This window comes from Tachyglossus aculeatus, chromosome 16 (assembly GCF_015852505.1).
Source record: "Tachyglossus aculeatus isolate mTacAcu1 chromosome 16, mTacAcu1.pri, whole genome shotgun sequence".
In the NCBI taxonomy this organism is placed as follows: domain Eukaryota; kingdom Metazoa; phylum Chordata; class Mammalia; order Monotremata; family Tachyglossidae; genus Tachyglossus; species Tachyglossus aculeatus.
Genome location: NC_052081.1, coordinates 16,354,877 through 16,377,967, shown reverse-complemented (window position 1 = coordinate 16,377,967; position 23,091 = coordinate 16,354,877). Strand labels below are relative to the sequence as shown.

The following is a 23,091-nucleotide window of genomic DNA, read 5'->3' as shown; positions in this document are numbered from 1 at the left end:
CAAATCTGGAGATGGATACTAATAATCGAGTGTTACATATTTGAGGCCCTTTGTACGTTTCCATCAAAAAGATAAATGTACAGTTTACCAACATGCACTGAAAACAAATTGGGAATATGGATGGTTAAAATCCTTAAATATAGAGCATAGATGTAGGAGATGATATTCTTGAGTTATAATATCAGTATCAACAGTTACTAGACTGTCCTAGAAAGGAAAGGAAAATTGTAGTACTTCGGCATGCTGAAATGAAAATGAGGGCTTGATTTTTATGTTAGGAAAAAAATACACTGATAACTGATTCACTTGCAAACCTTAAAGGCTTCTTACACTTTATTACTAGGTGCCGGGCACTGTACCAAGTGCTGGAGTAGATACAAGGTAATCAGGTTGGACACGGAACCTAACTCACATAAGGCTCCCAGTCTCGATCCCCATTCTATAGATGAGGTAACTGTGGCACAGAGAAGTTGTGACTTTCCCAAGGTCACACAGCACACAAGTGGAGGAGCCAGCCTTAGAACCCGAGTCCTTCTCACTCCCAGATCCGTACTCTGTCCACTAGGCAATGCAAACTCCTGAGGAAGGGAGCCTGTCTACCAATTTTATCATATTGTACTCTCCCATGCATTTCTACACACAGTAAATTCTCAATTAATAACATCTGACTGATGACAAGTTTGGGGGGACGATGAAAATAGTTCTTTTAAGCTTGAAGCAAAAAAGCTGCAGTATAAACTGAGACTCCTTCTGGATTCCTCTCTCCCTAAAGAAATACTCTTAAAATGCCTCTAATTACCTCAAATATAATGTAATTTGAAACTCCATCAATACAAAATCACAGGTTTAAAACCCTGATGAACTGATTTAATGAATGCCAACCTGAAAATGTACCCTTGGCTCTAGGGCTACTGGAGTGGATAGCATCTTTTTATAATAGACATAAAGTAGAGCCTTTTTAAAGTTACACCAAAAGTCACCTTTTAAAAGTTATGTATTGATATAGAGGTGGCGCATGCCCAATCTGGAATTTTTCAATGGGATTATTCTTCAGAATACAAAACACACTTCGATGAGATGAGAAAGTAGGTTGCCAAGTAAGTCATCCTTAATTTCAACCTCACTGCCGACTCATTAGTCAGCAAACATTTTTCTCTTGAAGAAATTGAATCTACTGCGCCCATGCCTTGAACGTATCTCAACACCCGCTATCAGAGACGTACGGGAGCAATCATTCAGAACAGGTGTTGAATGGATATATTTATGGAGCTGAGAGAGAAGACCAAAATCCTTTGTAGCTGAGGCTCAGAGGCCTATTGAAATGGCCAAAAACCCAGGAAAAAAAATGTGGGTCTTGACTAGAGGATGTAGCAGTGTCAGTGAGAGTTAACATGCCAATATTTTATGGAGTGAAGGAGGGCTGGGTAATAGTTCAAGTCCTATACAATTCATTCTATGAAGCCACTCTGCAACTGCAACACCAGACCTGGGATAATGATGGGAGCCTAGCCACCAAACTATCGGAAAACATTTCCAAATTAACAGGCAAGCTCTGTCATTACCTGCTGTGAGAGCTAAGACAAATCACTACACTAGACTGTAAACCCGTTGTTGGGCAAGGATTGTCTCTATTTGTTGCCGAATTGTACTTTCCAAGCCCTTAGTACAGTGCTCTGCACATACTAAGTGCTCAAATACGACTGATTGAATGAATGAATAAGTACCATAAAGGTATGGGGGGTGTTTGAAAACTGAAATGCCTAGGTACCACTTCTGCTCTATTTAATTTCTCATTCGGAGTGGAGAGACTCAGTCGTATTACTTGGGGTGGAGGGGAGTGAACATAAATGGTTTCTTGTCAGCCCATAGAAAGATGTGTGAATTTGAACTCCCTCCCCTTTAATATCCAACAATCAATCATTCTATTCACCTGCAAAGCCTTATAAAAATCACATTTACACCAAGAGGCCTTCCCCAACTAAACCCCCATTTCCCCTTCTCCCTTGCCCTGCTTTGTCATTCTTGCACTAAGATTTGTACCCTTTATTTGCAACACATATGTACATATCCATAACTGTCTTCCCTTCTATACTGTAAACTCCTTGTGGGTAGGGAAAATGTCTACCAACTCTTATATTGTACTCTCACAAGCACTTAGAACAGTATTCTGCACACAGTAAGTGCTCACTAAATATGATTGATAAAATTCAATAATCATGGACTTCATTTAACAAATACATCTAAGCCAACATTCAAGTTGATTCATTTTCTGAACTCTTCCATCTTAAGAAGTTTAGAGTTCCTTCATCAGGAATATAAAAAGTAATAATCATAATGATGGTATTTGTTAAGCGCTTGCTATGTGTGAAGCACTGTTCTAAGCGCTGGGGGTATACAAGGTGATCAGGTTGTCCCACGTGGGGCTCACAGCCTTCACCCCCCTTTTACAGATGAGAGAACTGAGGCACAGAGAAGTGAAGTGACTTGCCCAAAGTCACACAGTGGACAAGTGGCGGAGCTGGGAGTAGAACCCATGACCCAAGCCACTGAGCCACGCTGTACGTTCTCAACTGCATATATTGCAAAAATACTTAAAACCATTGGGTTCAAATGCTCAAAAAAATTCACCTTGAACCTGAGATGAAGTTTGAAAACTGCCTATTGAAATGGAATTTCGGTCGGAGCGTGTCATTGAAAAAAGCACTTGGGGTCACTTTAAAACATAACTCCAGCTTTTGCTACGGGAAGCATGGTGAGATGGCAATCTTCAATTTTAGCAATTATGACTAAAGAATGAATGTGGATAATGAGAAGTTGTGACATTTTCATTTTATTTCAATGAATTTTAGTTACCTATATAAACTTTGATCTGGGGAAAGCTCAGCCAGAGCCCAATTAAAAAGTATTTCCAATTTTTGACTTCAAATACTTCTGCTTCATAGGAACAGGTTTTCCACATACAAAAAAGGGAAATTATACACGACTTCAAAATATGGGTTCCCTACAAATATATGAGAGTCAACCTAGTTTGTCATGACTTATTTCTCTTCATGTTCCAGGCTGAGGAAATTGTATATTGCAATAGAGTTAGCCTCTTGACAATATTATTTTGTATTAGTCTTAGAACCAACAGATTATTTATGCCTTAGAAATACTTTTTTGGGGGGGAGGGGTCTGCATCTTTGTCCCTTGAGAATTGGGTCTTGAAAAATGATTTATTGGCTGGAACTTATTTAATTAAAGGCCCAATAAACAATAATAATGGTATTTGTTAAACACTACATATGGCCCGAGCACTGTACAAGTGCTGTGGTAAATACAAGACAATCAGGTCAAATGCGGTCCCTATCCCATTTGGGACTAACAGTCGCAGTCCCACATGAGGTAGACCCGGTCTAGAATACCCATTTTCCAGATGAGGAACCTGAGGCCTAAAGAAGTAACATGTCTTGTACAAGACTGCGCAACAGGCAGGTGTCAGAGGCGGGATTAGAATCCAGTCTTCTGTTTCCCATACCAGGGCACTTTCTGCTTAAAATGACATGGAAGGGCATATCCATGACACCATTAAAAATGACTGTAAGGTTGCATTCTAGGAGAGGCTGCAGAATTAATTCCATCATGCATTCAATTATTTATTGAGCACTTGCTTTATGTACAGCACTGTATTAAGCACTTGGGAAAGTCCAACAACACAGACACTACAACCCAGTGAATGTAGTACTTGGTCCATCTGAGTGGTGGGAAGTGGCCATTTTATACTCTCTCCTTGCCAATTCCACATGTTTGAAATATTATTCCTGGAATATGCCTTGTTTTCACGTCAATACTTTATTGGCAGGGATAACTGCTGTGGTGCCTGAAATTAACAGCAGAATCCATCAACAAACACTATTATCACGTTTTCATATATTATGCCAGTTCTCTAGTGCCCTCTTCACAGCCAAACCACGTCCTTTTACTGGCAACTGGGATCTATTTTAAGCCAGCGCCCAGCAGAAAGGTCACCTAGGGTGCACCAAATCAATAGGAAATCAATCGTCCTGATGGTCCTTAAGTGTTACCTGAAACCCAGCCCTAGGACAATTGCCAACTGAACACGATTTTAGGATTGAAGACAGCAGTTTTGGTTAATATTTTGAGACATCAATCACCGATGACATAAATACACTTCGATACGCATCCAATGCAATGCCCAAATCTAGAGCACTTTTTCGTTCAATCCAAGGATGGAATGATTTATTACTTTCTAAAAGAGGATAGAATAGATTAAAATCATTTTAGATAGCATGACAAAACTTTCTTTGAAGAATGTATGTATTTGAAAACAGTGGTGGAGCCAGAGAAATCTGAACGAACTGTACCTCTTATTCCAAGTGCTTAGTATAGAGCTGTACACACAGTAGGTTGTCAGTAAATACTGTTAATCTGTTGAATCGATTATGAGAGACTTGTCTCATTTGCTACCTAATATTTCATCCCCAGGTTACTTCTAGACATGGTCAAGTGATCAGAGACATCCTTTTTATCTGTGTATATAGAGAACCCCATGGCACTGATGTACATATCTATAAATAGATTATAAAATATTTATATTAATATCTGTCTCACCATCTCTACTGTAAGTTCATCATGGCCAGGAACTGTGTCTACCAACTCTATTGTCTTGTACTCTGCCAAGCAGTTAGTACAGTGCTCAGCACACAGTAAACATTCAACAAATATCATTGATAGATTGAGATTGTCTTTTCCCCTCTGAATTCTCCTTACCATGATTACTTAAATCTTATTTTGCCAAAGAGTATTGTGAACTGGGTCTTTGGTTTGGCCATCTTTAATGTGTGCTATGCTCTCAGGGCTGGGATTTTCAGGAATTGTTGTCTTGGTCCACTAAATTAGGAGTGGCAGCTCTAAGCTTTAAGCTTGTTATGGGTAGGGAATGGGTCCGTTACACTGTTGTCCTCCAATTGCTTTGTACAGTGCTCTGTCCACAGTAATTGCTCAATAAATATGACTGACTGAGGGTTGTCCCGCCATTACGATGCCTGAATCACATCCTCCCACATCATTAGAGGATACTTGAATCATGGAGAGGTGTATTAAAATAGCACACTGATGATTTGGATGTTTCTTGACAGGAGAATGGGGAAGAAACAAATAAGATTTTTGTGTCTCTGTCTTCCCCTCTGGATTGTGACACTACAGAGGTCAGAGACTCTGCTTCCGACTCATCAAAATACAGTGTTCTACAGAGAATAGGCACACCATAATTATTGAGTGTTAGCTCTCGGGGCTGTCTTGAATTAATTAATTAGTGACATTATTGTCTATCAAGTCTGAGAAGCAGCGTGGCCTAGTAAGGCTGGGAGTCAGAAGGACCTGAATTCTAATCCCAGCTCTGCCACTCTTCTGCCGTGTGATTGTGACCTTGGGCAACTCACTTCACTTCTCTGTGCCTCAATTACCTTGTCTTTAATATGTAGATAGAAGACTGTGAGCCCTATGTGGGACAAGGACTGTGGCCAACCTGACAACCTTCTATCTACCCCAGTGCTTAGTATAGTGCCTAGCATATACTAACTGCTTAACAAATACAATTAAAAAAAAACCTCGGTTGTTTTATACTCTCCCAACAGTTTAGTACAGTGGTCTGCACATGGTAAGCATTCAATAATTGATGTATTTATTGAGTTCTAGTAGAAGTAGTAGTACTAGATTGGCATTTATTAAGCACTTTATTTGTTAAATGCTTACTGTAAGTCAAGCACTGTACTAAGCTCCGGAGTAGATGCAAGATAGTCATGTTGGACAGGTCATTAGGGGAAAGAGATGAAGGGATGGTGGACAGGGGGTGTGAGGTGGAAGTTACATGTCTAAAACAGCTGGTATGGGCAATGAATGGTACACAAGTCAAGGAGGGGGAAACAATGTTGCTTGTCCATTGTTATTTTGTTATATCTGCTGTTGGTGCTGTTTCCTCCTAATCTCTCAAACTTTACCATGTTTCTACTCAAACATGCTACTTTCGTGAGTGTAGTTCATAAGACTAATCCATCTGAGGCATTTCATTGCCAGTTTTCACTTGCAATGCAGTATTGTCCAAGGGGTTCTATTACTGTAACTTTAAAAACATTTCCTCTACCCTTTCTTTTTATTCTCAAGTTCTGCTCAACCCCAGTGGTCAACCTGGGTCCCTTCCTCTTTTAGATCTTCATGGGGAGGCCCACCTCCCTCTTCCCCAATGCCATTCCATGTTTGGAAGATCAGGCGACCTCATAATTTAAACTGTGAAGACAGCAAATCAGGAGGTGCTATAAACCGCCTGTTTACTTGGATTACTTTAACGATTTTGCCTTGTTGATGTGCCTCGTACTCAGTTTGATGGTTTCTTGAAGGATATTCTGGCCTTGATTAAGTTTTCTCCTTCATGTCTATTTTTACATCGTTGGTCATTTTGCTGTGTAGGTGATTGAATTCTAGGACAGCATTTAGCACTATGTTCCCGATCTAGATTCTGGATGGCCTGTATAACCTCCCTGGTTGTGGACTGATTAGCTCAATCTTTGTTAGACATTCTCAGCCTGAAATACCTGGGCGATTTCACAAAGTGCTTTGGTTCACAATCACTGGGAAGTCTTTGTGGGTGTGTGCCTGTAAGGGGGAGTCATCTGCATACAGTAATTCTTGAATAGCTGTCTCTAGAACTTCAGATGTGGCTCAAAGTCCATTGCTTTGGAAGAGTTTCCCAGAGAAGCAGAACCATATGTGTGTCTAAATAAGCATCTAAAGCACCTGCTTCTAGGACTTCTGTTGCAACATCCAATAAGGTTGTGTAGCGTAAATGACCGTTAGATCCCTCTGGAAATTAAATTATCCCCATGGACATAGCACCCATGACACCGACAGTCCCAGAATGTTGAACTTTTCAGGGCACCCCAAATTGGAACCCATCTGCATTAGGGAAATTCAAAATGCAACCAATGGTTTTCATAAGCAACCCAGAAATTCACCCTTAGGATGCCTGGGCTTTATAAGCACTTAGTAGAGTGCTCTGCACACAGTGGTACAGTCCCTGTGACTTCAGTGGCCAGACGTGGAGGCTGCAACACAAGGCATATAAAAATAAATTCTCCTACCCAGGTGGGGAATTGGGGAAGAAGTGACAAGGGACTGTGAAGGGAGTTGGGAAAGGCAGGGAAGGTGAGGATAGGTGGAACAGGGAGTGGGGAGATGGGGGAACAGAATCATACTCACAAAGCAAATGTGGAATGATTTGTGAAGTTTTCTTTGGGTAGAATCAAAATGAGCACCCTGCCACATACCCCAACAAATCGCTCATGAGATGGCATAATGTCACACCGTATAAGGCTACCCTCTCATACTCTCCTTCCTCCCACCACTCATATGTGTGTCTCAGAGGCATTTTGGATCTTTTATTCATTCAATTGCATTTATTGAGCGCTTACTGTGTGCAAAGCACTGTACTAAGCGCTTGGGAAGTACTAGTCGGCAACATATAGAAACGGTCCCTACCTAACAATGGCCTCACAGTCTAGAAGGTGCTGAGACAGACAACAAAACAAAACATATGGACAGGTGTCAAGTCATCAGAATAAATAGAAAATAAATAGAAAATGGAATGTGGACACCGAATGAGGAATGCATGTTTCCACCTTCACCTTCCTCTATCTTTGCTCCACTGATGTTGGAGCTGCAGATTCCAACTCTCCTGTCTAGAAAGCATTTTTCTAATACATTGGAAAGGTGCCTTTATGGGTGTGCTAGTTCTTCCAGCTGGGAAAATTGGTGTTAATGTTTTATTTCAAGTGCCGGGTCAACCACTTCATTATGGTGACCTTTTTAAGACTTAGATGTAATTGTTCTACTTTCATAATGGGAAACAGGACCTTTTCTAGTGGTAGAGTAATCAATCATATTTATTGATCACTTAACCATACTCAGAGCACTGTATTAAGCACCTGAAAGAGTGCATTTGGTAGACACGGCCCCTGTCCACAAGAAGCTTACAGTTTAGAGGGAGAAGATGGACAGTCCTGTTGAAACATTTTTGAAAAATATCAGCCATAGAGTGAATTTTAATAGGTTAAAAAATGTAGGCTGATTGACTAATCTATTTCAACTTCAAAAAGAATATAACCTGATTTCAGCAATTTGTATGTATGTCTAAAGCTTTCAGTGAGAAAATGAGAATCGATTCTTGCCTGAAAAGTTTATAAGTAATGACGAATGACAAATTAAAAATGACAAATAGAGCTGATGTTTGAGTTTTTGATCTGATCTTTTCTGTAAAACATCTCTTTGACGTAGCTCTCTTTGCCTCTTCTTCATTGGAGAAATGTTTTCATTTTAATCAAGCTTTATGGAACACTGATATCCCTGGGATTATGCCCACTGGACACCTCTCTCGCTTCTAATGTCTTCCTATTTTCAGTTCTGCATTCCTCCCGGCCCCAACTGCGTGAAATGCATATCCATTTTGGTTAGGAGTATGAATGTATTGAGAGTAATTGTGGTATTTGTTAGGTGCTTAGTATGTGCCAAGGACAGTATTAAGCACTGGAATAGATACAAGATCATCAGGTCAGACACAGTCATTATTCCACATGGGGTTCAAAGTTCAAGGGGGAAGAAGTTCAGGTATTGAATCCCCACTTTACAGATGAAGAAACTGAGGCACAGAAAAGGCAAATGGCAGGCAAACAGCAAAGCCGGTATAAGAACCCAGGTCCCCTGACCACCAGGCCCACACACTTTCCCCTAGGCCATGCTGTTTCTCATTTTTGATGTCAAAACTCTTTGACCTCTTTTTACCTTACATGTGATTGAGTTTTCTGAGGCCCTAGAGATACCTGCCCTCTTTTAGATAACGAGACTTTTCAGAGATGTGTAAATCTTGCCGTCCTAACCCACCAGAACTCCAAAAATATGGCAGAGCACTATAGAATGAACTCTGTTTATTTTATTGTAATATGCATTTATTGTGCTCATTTTTGTTGGCCAGGGAAGCACAAGAAAGCCACAAGATGTTGTGTTAAACTATTCAAGTCTAGCATGTTTTTCCAACATTTCTAACTGTCCCTTTACCTTGCGACATTAAAGCCAGACTGTGCAGCAGCGTGGCTTGGTGGAAAGAGCACAGGCTTGGGAGTCAAAGGATGTGGGTTCTAATCCTGGTTCTGCCACCTAGCAGCTGTATGACTTTGGGCAAGCCGCTTAACTTCTCTGTGCCTCAGTTACCTCATCTGTAAAATGGAGATTAAGCCTGTGAGCCCCACATGGGACAATCTGATTTCCGTGTATCTACCCCAGTGCTTAGAACAGTGCTTGGCACTTACTAAGTGCTTAAATACCATCTATTATCATCATCATCAGCAGCAGCTCATTAAAACAGGTTAGTTCAGGCTAACGAGGTTTGAGAAGCAGCTTGGCTTAGTAGTTGGAGCATGGGCTTGGAAGTCAGGAGGACCTGGGTTCCAATTTTGATTCTGCTACATGTCTGCTGTGTGACCCTGGGCAAGTCACTTCACTTCTCTGTGCCCATTCATTCATTCATTCAATCGTATTTATTGAGCACTTACTGTGTGCAGAGCACTGTACTAAGCGCTTGGGAAGTACAAGTCAGTTACCTCTGTAAAAAAAAAAAAAAAAATGGGGATAAGACTGTGACCCTCATGTGGGACAGGGACTGTGTCCAACCTGATTAACCTGTAACTACCCCAGTGCTCAGAACAGTACTTGGCACATAGTGAGTGCTTAACAAGTACCATAATTATTATTATTAAGATTTTGATATTGCATAGGCAGTAGCAGAGCACATGGGAGGATGTGAGATGTGTATCTTGTACAGAGTGAAGCTGGTATTGCTGAAGAAGAATAGATCTGGGGCCTCATGTCAGGAGGGTGAAATCCCTGTCCCTCCTTCCTAGCCCAGACATCCCCATTCTTGCAGATTTTGGTTCTCTCTCCCTGCATCCTAATCTTTCCTCCTGCCAAGGCTTCCAACTACTGAGAATGATTGTTACAGTCAGAATGACTAAAACTTTTTTTTTTACTGGCAGATAGTAATAATATTTGTGGTTGTTAAGAATGCCAAGAACTGCACTTACATTGGGTGAGATTTAAGAGAATCACATCATACCCAGTCCCTGTCCCACCTGGTACTCATGATCGAATTCCTACTTTACAGATCAGAAAACGAAGGCACAGCAAAGTGAAATGACTTGTCTAAGGTCACACAGCGAGCAAATGGCAAAGCTGGGATTAGAAACCAAGTCCTCTGAATCCCAGGCCTGTGGCCTTTCCACTAAACCATGGAAGAAGTGGGAAAGGGCCTGCTGGTGGCATCGGCTGCAGGCCAAGGGATTCCTCTGGCCATTATCCTGACATGATGGCCGCGTATATTAATGGACAGCCAAATATTTTCATGGATTTAATCTGCAGTTTACATCCTGTTCGTGAATTTAAGGATGGTTGGCCATCCTACCCCTTGACTCCTCAGTTCACCCAAGGCCTCCTCTAGTCTAAATCGATTTTTGTAACTCTCCACAGCTTCTTCCCTAGCTCCAATAAGAAAGAATTCACCACTACCCTGCCACTATCACCACTGCCACCCTGCTCGCCAGCTACCCAGAGCCCAAATTTTCCTCCCTCCCGGGCTCTAAGGAGAGGCAGAAGTGGAACTCATGGCTTTGGAGATATTGTTCTATGTTTCTTTTTCTATTTTTCAACACTGTTCCGGAAGCATTTAACCACATCCCTAAAGGCTGTCTTGTGCATTAGCATGAAACCAAAATAAAATAATTGTAAGCCACAGAGGTATAGAATATTATATATATAATAAAAATATAGAAATAATAGGAATAGGAACATCTAAAGGGTTATAGACTATATACATAAGCATACAGATATGCCCATAAGGTGGGGGAATACTCTTTTTAGTTCATTTATTTTACAGAGCTCAAAAATACTTCATTCTAAGAAATTACTATTCACTGATTTCACAAACATTCTATTCTAACAAAGAATCAGGAAGGTAACTCCTCAAAAGACTTTTCATTTCCGAGGCTCTGAATCTTAACTAACGGCAAACTGGAGGCCACTGTTTAATCTCAGATGTTATCGTTTATTTGTACAAAGGAAAACCCTGCTGTCCAAGGGATCCTGAGAAGTGATTATATTTAGAAACAGCCTCTCTGGAAATTGCCTTCTTGCTTCACATCCCACTGTTATAACATCTCTTTTATTGCTACTTCAGGGCTCTTGGTTATTAAGAAAATACTTTGTTTCATTTTATCATATTGTGGGGTACAGGTGTTTGTAAAATAAGAGTCAAATCAAGATGTAGGCACTACTAATTGTCCCTAGCAGGCTGAAGATTAGACTCTAATTTGTAAAGCCTTAAACTGTGTTATTTTCCTAACTGAGGCCTTGGAGAGGAATAAAATTGTAATTATTTCACAACATAATATTAAATATGGATTGTAGTTTTTAAAAATGTATAATTTGAACAAATTAACAAGAAACCCCTGGAAGGCAGGGTTTTTACTGTGTTATTTTGGTGGGAATTTATGTTTATAACTGATGGTTTTGAAGGAGGTGATGGAGGTGGAGATATTGAGAAAATAGACCTATGTGGGAATTAGAGTGATGTGGTAGATTGAGCATTTCCAGCCCGACTCCAGCTGGGCACTTTGCCAGGATGCTAAGCAGGGTCTTGTGGTAAAATGAGCCTCCTGTTGGAGAGTGAACTGGACATGACACCCCACGGAAGCAATTCAACTGCCCATGTAATAGATACTGGATCAGATCTCTGTTACACCCTAATAGAGCAAGGCCACAGGACAACAGGATGCAGCAGCCAGAGTCCTGGAGTCTCAAGGCATTGTGGAATACCACAGTGCTACATCACAAACGTGACTCATTTATTCTACAAACTTACTTAACCCATCTTTACTCTTTCAATTTATGTCCTCATCCTCATATATCCTCCATGCCTGCATCCCAATAACATGACCACTTAAAGGACAGGGTTCTCTTCAACATGAAGGTTGCTTGGCCCAAGTCACATTGGAACATATGGATGGGAGATAGCTTGTTTGGCCTACTGGGAAGAGCACGGGTCGGCAGAGGACCGGGCTGTTCTGGCTTCACTATTTGTTCGCTGGGTGACCTGGGACATGTCACTTCATTTCTCAGTTTCTCAGTTTCGCCATCTGTAAAATGGAGATTAAATATCTCCTCTCCCTCCCTCTTAGACACGAATTCCATGAGGGACAGGAACTGTGTCCACTTTGATCTCCTGGCACAAAGTAAGCACGTAAAAAGTGTCTTTATTAATGCTGAAATGTTATTACTGTATAATTGCATGATGAGGTCGTGTAGGAATAAATCAAAACTCTGTCTAAATGAACAAACAGATTCCTGACTACTTCAGGGAAACATGATCATCCTGAAAGTAACTTCGCAAGGAAACGAAGATGAACTGAAATGATGTAAAATGATGTGCTTGGAGAGATGAAACACTTCTTAAAGGGGATCTTCAGGATGTTTGTTTTTGCTTTGAGTCATAGGAAAGTATTAGGTGCCAGTGAATTTTAGAGTCTTAATGGAATTAGCCTGCCATTTGCTCCATGTATAGTTAGGAGGAGGGTCAAACCAGAATAGCTGGATGGACAACTAATACTTATCTGGCTCAAAGAAAGATTGTGATTGGTAGGGAGGGCAAGGCTGGTGATAGAAGCATAGCATCAGGTTAGTTGAGTCTGGGCTTAGATTCAAGCCTGTCTGGAAACTCTGCCAGTTTAATTGGGTAGAGAAATCAGTCTTATAGAGTTCTGGCAGGGGCCTCTCCTCCTCCTCTGTGCTTATTAGGAAGACTCAAAAACCTCCTAAGAGATATGAGAAATAGCAGTGTATTTTGCGAATCCCTAAATCCTAACCCAGCCCAGCCAGCACTGTCCTGGGTGCTCCCTGCCAGCTATTTTATGCTTTAAATCCCTCATTATTTCACTCACTAACTCAGCGAGTCCAAAATTTAAGTGTCTGTAAAAGGACTTTTACTGGTCCCATCTTAGTTGTTAACTAGAATCCGGTATACAATTGGATGTCAAGAAGCGAAATGCTTTACGGGGTTGTTTTGCTGGAAAGAAAAGGGTTTTGATGTTTGAAATATGAAATAAGAAATGGGGTAGAAAATATAGGTTGTAATGGTTTGCATCCTGTTAGTCAATTTCTATTTGATGAACCAGATTCTGCCCTTTCAGGTTGAGGGCAGCCTGCTTGCTAGCCATTGTTTCGGTCACTGGACAAAAGGTCATTTGCCTAAAACCATCACTCTAAGGAGACACCCTTATCCACTTCATTTTCACTATGCCACTCTTACAGACTCAGAATAACGAGACCTCTCAGGGATGGATGGGCACATCCAGAAAGACACACACTTCTTAGCACCTTTTCAGTAATAATAATAATAATGATAATAATTGTGGTATTTAAGTGCTCAACATGTGCCAGGAACTGTACTAAGTGCTGGGCTAGATACCAACAAATCAGGTTGGACACAGTCTCTGTCTCACGTGGGGCTCACTGTCTCAATCCACATTTTCCAGATGAGGTAACTGAGGCACAGAGAGGTGACTTGCCCAGGTCACACAGCAGACAAGTGGCAGAACAGGAATTAGAACCCATGACTTTCTGACTCCCAAACCGTGCTCTATCCACTACATTATGCTGCTTCTCAGTTTGTCAGTAGAGCAAGAGAAAAGAAAAATGAATATGTATTAATCATGCGGGGGCATAGATAGCAAGGTGAATTGGTAATGACTGTGGCAGTTAAGCATTTACTCTGTGCCAGACACTGTTCTAAGCACTTGGGTGGTTATAAGCAAATTGTGTTGGATACAGTCCCTGTCCCACATGGAGCTCACAGTCTTAGTCCTCCCATAGAGAAGGAGCATGGCTCAGTGAAAAGAGCACGGGCTTTGGAGTCAGAGGTCATGGGTTCAAATTCTGGCTCCACCAGTTGTCAGCTTTGTGACTTTCGACAAGTCATTTAACTTCCCTGTGCCTCAGTTCCCTTATCTGGAAAACGGGGATGAGGACTGTGAGCCCCCTGTGAGACAACCTGATCACTTTGTAACCTCCCCAGCACTTAGAACAGTGCTTTGCACATAGTAAGTGCTTAATAAATGTCATTATTATTATTATTATTGTTATTATTTTACATCTGAGGTAACTGAGGCCCAGAGAAGTTAAGTGACTTGCCCAGAGTCACACAGCAGATGAGTGCAGAGCTGGGATTAGAACCCAGATCCTTCCAGACTCCCAAGCCATGCTGCATCCACTAGGCCATGCTATTTCTCTGCTATTCCTAGAAATACTACTGAGAGTCGTGTTGATGGGCTGTGGCTATATTTCCATACCCTGATGTCCAGAGTAATTCTTCCAGAAAGGAAACCTGAAGTTAAGGGGGGTGAAAAGGGCTACCTACAGTTTGCAAAGATCGGGGATGAAGTAGGGGAAGTATAGTCTTTGGATGTAGTGGTCATTCATTCAATTGTATTTCAGCACCTGCATTGGTTTTGTACCACATTCACCCAAAACACAAGGGAAAGGAAGATAGCCACGAAAGGTGAATGTCTTCAGCACACAACTGTCTTTGTGAAACTACCATCCTCTTCTTTACTGCCCAGCCCTTCTATCTTGGACCTAGAAGGTGTTGGAAGACCTTCAGATTTTAGTCTAGGAGCTTTCCTTTCAGGATCCAAAACAAAACAAAATATGTAATAGAGGTGTGAGGTTACCAGGAATTTTCAATCTAAATCTGCCCTGCAGTCACTTTAGTAGATGTGTGAGGTTACCAGGAATTTTCAGTCTAAATCTGCCCTGCAGTCACTTTAGTAGATCCCAGACCCCTCTAAGTCTCTTCTGAATCTTAAGCCCTCCTTGTTTCTCATTCCAGATTTTGGGGCAGCTTATTTGCTGTCCCCCAAGTGTCTAGTTGTCCTTTTGCTGCCAACAATCTACGGCTAAAACTCAGGCACCTCTCCAAAGAAGAAGTGATCACCAGGGACTACCCTCTTACCCCATCCCCTGGAGCTGGCCGCAGACAAACTGATGCCATCTGCAGCCTCCCATACTCACATGTCTCCCAGCCCCCGAAGCTTCTCCCTCAATCCCTACCAAAGGCAGACACAAAGATTTGGGATTTCTTCAAATATTCCATATGTTCTTAACAAGGTAGCAAATGAAAACAAATCCAGTCAAACCACATTTCCCTGGATCTAATCCTTCGCCCTCTGGGAATCCCTGAAATTCTCTGAACAGAATCCCTGTAGGCATTCTAGAGCTTACATTCTTCTCTACCAGAGAAGCAGCGTGGCTCAGTGGAAAGAGCCCGGGCTTTGGAGTCAGAGGTCATGGGTTCAAATCCCGGCTCACCCAATTGTCAGCTGTGTGACTTTGGGCAAGTCACTTAACTTCTCTGTGCCTCAGTTACCTCATCTGGCAAATGGGGATTAAGACTGTGAGCCCCCCATGGGACAACCTGATCACCTTGTAACCTCCCCAACACTTAGACCAGTGCTTTGCATATAGTAAGCACTTAATAAATGTCATTATTATTATTACCACAGGATTTGTAACCTCACTCCTTAGGAGTTCTGGCCACTGGACCCTGAAGCTTTAGGGATACTCTCTGATCCTTCTGTGTACTCTGTGCCCATCCAGGTTTCACAGCATGAGCTCTCCCCATCCTCCTTCTGCTCTCCTTGCCTCAAGAGGGCTGGCAGCATCTCCTTCCCTTCCAGATCTGGCCCCTCTACGACCTCCCCAATACTTCTCTCTGATGGGTTGAGGTTGCATTTCAGGGAGAAGCACTCCTGGATTCTTCCTTCCTCTCCTCATTGTGGAGACCAGGTTAGGGGGAAAAATGCATAACAAACCTTTTTAGGAAGGCAGAATGATGTATTGGAAAGGCCATGGGACTTAGACCTGGGCTCTAATCCCTGTTTTACCCTTAGCATGAACCTGGAAAAGTTGCTTCATTTCTCTGTTCTCCCTCCCTCTTAGATTGTATGCCCAATGGGGGATCTGATCTGATTCAGTACTAAGCACATAGTGCTGAATGAATTCTATCTTTTTTTTCCTTCAATTCGTTATAGAAAATAAAGTGTAGTGTATACTTAGAGGAGAAAAATGAAAATATCTGACAAACTCAGCTTCATTGCAAATACGCTTAGGAGGTGAGACTACCAAAGATACTTCTAAGCTCATTGTGGGCAGGTAACATGTCTACCAACTCTTTTGGATTTGACTCTCCCAAGTGATTAGTACAGTGCTCTGCACACAGTAAGCACTCAATAAATATCATTGATTGATATGAAGAGGGATCTGTGTATATTAAGTATCCCAGGTATTTTTAAGTGTTTCCTATACTTGCAATAATTTCAGTTCCTACTGTTGCTGACTTTGCGGCAGTTTAATTAATTTTTCTATGTGCATTATGATGTCACAAACTCACTGTTACCACTGAATGTTCACCGGGTTCAAAGCATTCAAGTCGTTAGAGGATTCGGATTTTAGGGCCACAGATGACTCGGGTTTCCAAGGGGAAATAAAAGTCTCCAGTATCATGGAAACATATGCAATAATAGTGATCATTAAAATCCAGATGCATGTATCATTGCAAATCACATAGTTTTTATTGAAGAGAATATTTTAAAAAACTAACTTTTCAAATAAAATGAATGTTTTGTTCATTAGGTAACAGAAACCCGGACTGGTCCTCTTGGCTGCAGTAACTATGACAACCTAGATTCTGTCAGTTCTGTTTTGGTTCAGAGTCCCGAGAATAAGATTCAGTTGCAAGGTATGTTGTTGCAATTTTATTCATTTCCTATGCGATAGGATGACATTTCTCAAGCTGCTGTTTCTTTTCTTTTTTCATACTGAGCAATGAATACAGTATTGGAACTTTTAAAAAAATCTCCGGGAAAAAGTCAATTTCTTATTTTTTTGTCAAATAAAAATACTCTAGACAAGATGGAGGAAATCTTCTGTATTTTTTCTGGATTTAAATATTTCTGGATTTAAAAAAACCTTACATAATTAACACAGCTGACAATGCTATCGACATATATTTATTCTTAAAATGTAGTCTAATGTGAAATGTTGAGATCTTTATTATAAATTTATGTCATTCAGTACTACAATGCTGAATGAGTTTTAGTGTATAGTCATGTCTTATAATGGAGCACATTAATGTAAAGTAAACAATCTAATGTGTCTTTTCAGAGATTAAATTTTTGCTGATAATTGTCATTTTTGTTAGAAATTATTCTGTTGTGTCTGTAGATTCAATTGAAACACTTTTCTATAGAAACTTTTAAAGTATTTATGACTGGTTCTGAAAATTGTATGTTTTGGGTTTGATAAACGTCGCTGTATTGTCACACATACAAAAGGGATGAAACCAAACTATGACCGTTGTCGAATCTCCTAGAAATGCTTGGAAGAAATAGTTCAATATGTTCATCAAAATCTTCTCTTTTTGCAAATGCAAAAGCTATAAAAAGACCAACTTATCGATATTATTATTGACAAAGGGTCATTCATTGTTTTTACCTGATAAGAAAATATTTTTAAAGCTTTCGAAATGTAAAGCAGACTTTAGGAGTGACTCAGTGTAACACCCAATTTAAGCAATTTGATTTCTGTTCCAAAGTAACTGGTAGATTTTTCTATGGACTTGAACAATAAATAACAACTCTGGCAAACATGACCGATGACTCCATATTAGTCATTTAATACTTCCTCCTCTATGTTCCCAATTCACCTTTTCAGAATAATGTAAAGAACATTTGTGACTCCAGAGTTGTACTTTGTATTTATCATCATTCAAAAAGATGATGTTAGTCACCACCTTGTGATTTTTATTAAAAATTGGAAACTAAATCAAGTTATCCTTGTCAGGTGAATACTAATTTTCCCTCTGTGTACTTATGTCCTTTTGCAGCATCTTCATGAGTAGCTTATTTTCCTATGATACAAATATGAACTAAATTTAAAATATTCATCCCACTTTACCCTAGATAAAAGGACCTAAAATTATACTGTTTCTTTCTTCAATAAAGCTGAATTGATCGTTCAAAAGACATTCCCAGTGATTCGGTCTTATAGTTTTATTCACTCTACATTACACTAAAGATAACAGCAACAAGTGAGGTCAATGGAAACCCTCTGGTGCTTTTGGGTAAAGAAATGTGCCAAAAGACACATTTTCTTTCTGTGTTTTTCTATTCTTTCCAGTCACCATATAATGTACATAATATTTAGAGTTTCTAGGCAACTATTTCAGGTATCAACAGTAGTTGTCAAAAACCCGACCGTAATTCTCCTGCTTACTTCCAAACAGCAAAGCCCATAAGGTGCTAAAGTATTGAGTTTTTTTCATAAAATATAATAATGAATTTCTTCTCTGACACTTATCCCACCCTAATAGTAATAGTATGTAGAAAGTTCATGGTAGTAACATAAATTGTACATATTTATTACTCTATTTATTTATTTTACTTGTACATTTCTTTCCTATTTATTTTATTTTGTTGGTATGTTTGGTTCTGTTCTCTGTCTCCCCCTTTTAGACTGTGAGCCCACTGTTGGGTAGGGACTGTCTCTATGTGTTGCCAATTTGTACTTCCCAAGCGCTTAGTACAGTGCTCTGCACATAGTAAGCGCTCAATAAATACGATTGATTGATTGATTGATAAATTACTAAGACAAAAATTTATAAAATGATATGGATCTATATAGACAGTCCAACAGGGAGAGATTATATGAAGCAAGATGCTCAAATGGATGAACCACCAATAGGGTAACCTAAATGGGTTATGTAGTTGTTCTACAATATAAGGATTTTTGATCATTTCTCATATTGATTGCAATGAGTCAGGAGATCTGGATTCTAGTCCTGGCTTCACCAATTTCCTACTTTTTCATCATAGGCAAGTCTCTAAACTTCTCAGTTTCCTTACCTGTAAAATCGGGGGAAAAAACCTTTTTTCTCTTCCCTTTAGACAGTGAACCACTATGGGACAGGGACTTTGCTGGATTACATTGTGTTATATCTATCCCAGTTCTTAGTACAGTGCTCAGCACATAGTAGGTGCTTAAATATCACATGGAAAAGAGTAAGAGAGAGAGAAAGAAAATAATGAATAGATAAATCCAACATTTATCTCACTGAGTTTCACGTTCTTTTTTGAGCTACCAAAAGAGATAGTTTACAGGGTTTCTAAAACAATGTTTTTTTTTTTCCTTTTGTTTTAAAGGTCTTCAAGTCATCCTTCCAGACTATCTGCAGGAACGATTTGTGCAGGCAGCTCTGAGCTACATTGCCTGCAATTCTGAGGGGGAGTTTATCTGCAAAGACAATGATTGTTGGTGTCAATGTGGCTCTAAATTTCCAGAATGCAATTGTCCGTATATGGACATTCAAGCCATGGAAGAAAATCTCCTTCGCATAAGTGATACCTGGTACACTTACAACAGTGACTTTGAGGAATCAGGTAAGACATCATCATCATCATCATCGGCCCTGTACTTTCTGCCAGCATTCAGTACGGTGTTTCGCTTATGGTGAGTGCTCGGGAATACTGTTGAATGAATGAGTGAATGGATAATAATAATAATGATGGCATTTGTTAAGCGCTTACTATGTGCAAAGCACTGTTCTAAGCACTGGGGGGGATACAAGGTGATCAGGTTGTCCCATGTGGGGCTCACAGTAGTAATCCCCATTTTACAGATGAGGTAACTGAGGCTCAGAGAAGTTAAGTGACTTGCCCAAGGTCACACAGCAGACAGGTGGCAGAACCAGGATTCGAACCCATGACCTCTGACTCCAAAGCCCATGCTCTTTCCACTGAGCCACGCTGCTTATGTAATGGATGAATGATTCTAATTCATTGTATGTTTGAGGGGAGTCCTGAATTCTGGCTTTGTGAAATTTTAATGGCACTGGAAGTCGAAGCAACTTTAATCAACTTTAATTTTCCGCTACTCGGTAGCTCATCCTGATAATGAATGCAGGGGTACCTTTGGGTGAGAAGGAATTCGTTTGCTCTTCCACAAGTAAACATTGTAATTTCTCCATGCCAGTAGACCCTGCCATAGCAAGAATTATTGGATTTATACCAGTCCTTAAGGGTACTATTAATGATGATTACTTTTTTTGTTGTGGCTGAATCAATTTCCCAGCTAAGCATACACATTTGTAGAGCAAGGCACCCTGTAGAAGCTGAGTCAAACCAGGATGAGTTGTTTTCCAAAACAGCAACCCCTTTGTAACACACACTGAAACAAGAAGCCTCTTTTCATATACATGAGAGCAAGCATACAGTATAGAGCTAGACATAAGAATAGGTACTTATCACATTTGCTATAAAGTACGTTTGTAAAATTAAAATAAATTAATATTACAGTCCCCCCCAAAATGTTGACCATCTTAATAATAATAATAATATAATAGTGTTTGTTAAGCACCTATTTTGTGCCAAGGACTGTCCTAAGTGCCGGGGTAGATTCATTCATTCAATCATATTTATTGAGCGCTTACTGCATGCAGAGCACTGTACTAAGCGCTTGGGAAGTGCAAGTTGGCAACGTATAGAGACGGTCCCTACCAGACAACGGGCTCACAGTCTAGAAGGGGGAGACAGACAACAAAACAAAGCATGTGGAATGAGGTTGGACACAATCGCTGTCCCACAGAGGGTCCACACTCTTAAATACATTTCTGTTGTATGTTCTCTTACAAAGAGCAAGTGCTCAATAAATACATTATCTGACTGATTGAAATATTCACTAGTCCTCTGGATTTTTACTAGTACCATTCTCAAGACCCACTTACAATAGGAAGGTCAAGAAATGCCATAGATTCTCAAAGATGCTATCCAATACCTGCCTTCAATTAATCAATGGTATTTATTGAACCCCTGAAGTGTGCAGTACACTGTACTAAGTGCTTGGAATGGTATAAAAAAACAGAATTGGCAGACATGTTCCCAGTGGCCAGTGTAGTGCAGCATGAAGAGCAACGTGGCCCAGTGGATAAAGTGTGGGCCTGGGAATCAGAAGCACCTGGGCTCTAATTCCAGTTTTGCCACTTTTCTGTTGTGTGACTTTGGACATGTCACTTAACTTCTCTGTGCCTTACTTACCTCATCTGTAAAATGGGAGTTAAGATTGTGAGCCCCATGTGGCCTATGGCCTGTGTCAAACCCAATTTGCTTGTATCCACCCCAGCATTTAGTACCCTTTCTGGCATGATGTAAGCACTTAATAAATACCACAGTTATTATTATCGTTATTATTAGTTGTCCAGAAAAGATGCATGCAGTGAAGTCACAATGTGAAATGAATTATTTGTCATCCAGAAGTCTTTCTGGCCACTTCAGCACACAAATGGTCTCACCAGTTGTGGGTCAGCTTTAAAAACACAGGACTACTTCGATTATCCCCAACAATGGGGGCTGTATTTTCAAGCTTTATTCAAATTCTTACTCACCTGTGTCTTTTTTTTTTTTTTTTCTATTTTGACAGCTTATTTTCTCTTCACCTGTGTAAAGTGTGACCCTTAGATCTTATCTGGGAAAGCATTATTATGGTTTGGGAGAGGTAATGAAGAAGTAGGAATTCAGCATAGATTCCAGTTTGTGATTTTTTTTCCCACTTTCTGAAATAGGTATCCTTGGATTTATACCTCTTAAGCACTTTCCAACTTACCCCACCTCCTCTTCCATAGGACTTAGGTATATATCCTTATATTATCTGCCTTCTCTGATACTTTGTAAGCTCTTTAAAGAAAAAACATCATGTCTACCAACAGTATTGTCTTGTTTTACCCCATGTGCGGAGTACAGGGCTTTCTCCAGAGTAAGCGCTCAATAAATACATTTGATCAAAAAGCAGAAATGAATAAGTATGAAACATCAAGAATCTGAACAAAAGAGTAAAATGATATTTTTTAAATTGTCCCAAATTCATATCACACTCAATCTGAAGCTTAGGACATCTGCCATTATAATAGACCAAATAAAAGGGTAAAGATTTGACTGTGCTCTCAATTCTAATACAGATTTCTATAAGAAATCAATAGCTCTTTTGAAGTATCTTGTTTATCGAAAATCATATCCTCGGGCAATTATTCCACCCTCAACACATCCATACTTTCATAAGACGCTTTCATCCAGTGCACAGTAAATCAAAATTGGCTTGTGGATACCAACGGTTTATCAATTTACCGATCCATTTGATGTCCCGTTCGAATGGACTGTTGTTATTTGGTGATTCAGGAGTGTCCGTTTCTGCTAGCTCCCTTCTAAAGGAAATGATCTGGTGATGATTACGCAGCCCATTCTGACATTTTTTCTGAAAATGACTGCACTTTTATATCATAATGCTAAAATGCGCTGAAAGCGTCGGTCAGCGCTGGCCCTTTGGGCCGCGGTGGGTGGCAATGTGCTAACGTTTGGAGCTCCCTGGTAACAGCTGAATCTCGCTTCCAGCTCTGCTGATTTGCCCCCATTCGTCGGTCCAACTTGGGTTTGAGTCCCCATTAGTGCTACCCAAGGGTAAGAGACATGTTGGTAGTTCCAAGGCTTTGCTCATACCCAGGTTATAATAATAATAGTAATAATAATAAAGTATTCAAATGCTTACTTTGTGCTAGACACTGTTCTAAGCACTGGGGTAGATACAAGATAATCGGGTTGGACCCAGATCCTGTCCCACATAGGGCTCACAGTCTTCACCCTCATTTTACAGATGGGGGAACTGAGGCACAGAGAAGTGCAGTGACTTAATAATAATAATAATAATGATGGCATTTATTAAGCACTTACTATGTGCAAAACACTGTTCTAAGCACTGGGGAGGTTACAAGGTGATAAAGTTGTCCCACAGGGGGGTTACGGTCTTAATCCCCATTTTACAGATGAGGGAACTGAGGCCCAGAGAAGTTAAGTGACTTGCCCAAAATCACACAGCTGACAATTGGCGGAGCCGGGATTC

At 40.3% G+C, this 23,091-nt stretch overlaps 1 protein-coding gene across 3 annotated transcripts in view; it reads left to right on the top strand.

Annotated features, from left to right (window-relative positions):
- The window catches only part of BRINP3 (BMP/retinoic acid inducible neural specific 3), a 441,851-nt gene that overhangs the window by 348,723 nt on the left and 70,037 nt on the right, over window positions 1-23,091 (top strand). For all 3 annotated transcript variants that reach the window (XM_038758436.1, XM_038758434.1, XM_038758435.1), the window contains 2 exons: window positions 16,783-16,888; window positions 19,350-19,586. In XM_038758436.1, coding sequence (XP_038614364.1) covers window positions 16,783-16,888; window positions 19,350-19,586 — 343 coding nt within the window. The remainder of the gene's footprint in view (window positions 1-16,782; window positions 16,889-19,349; window positions 19,587-23,091) is intronic.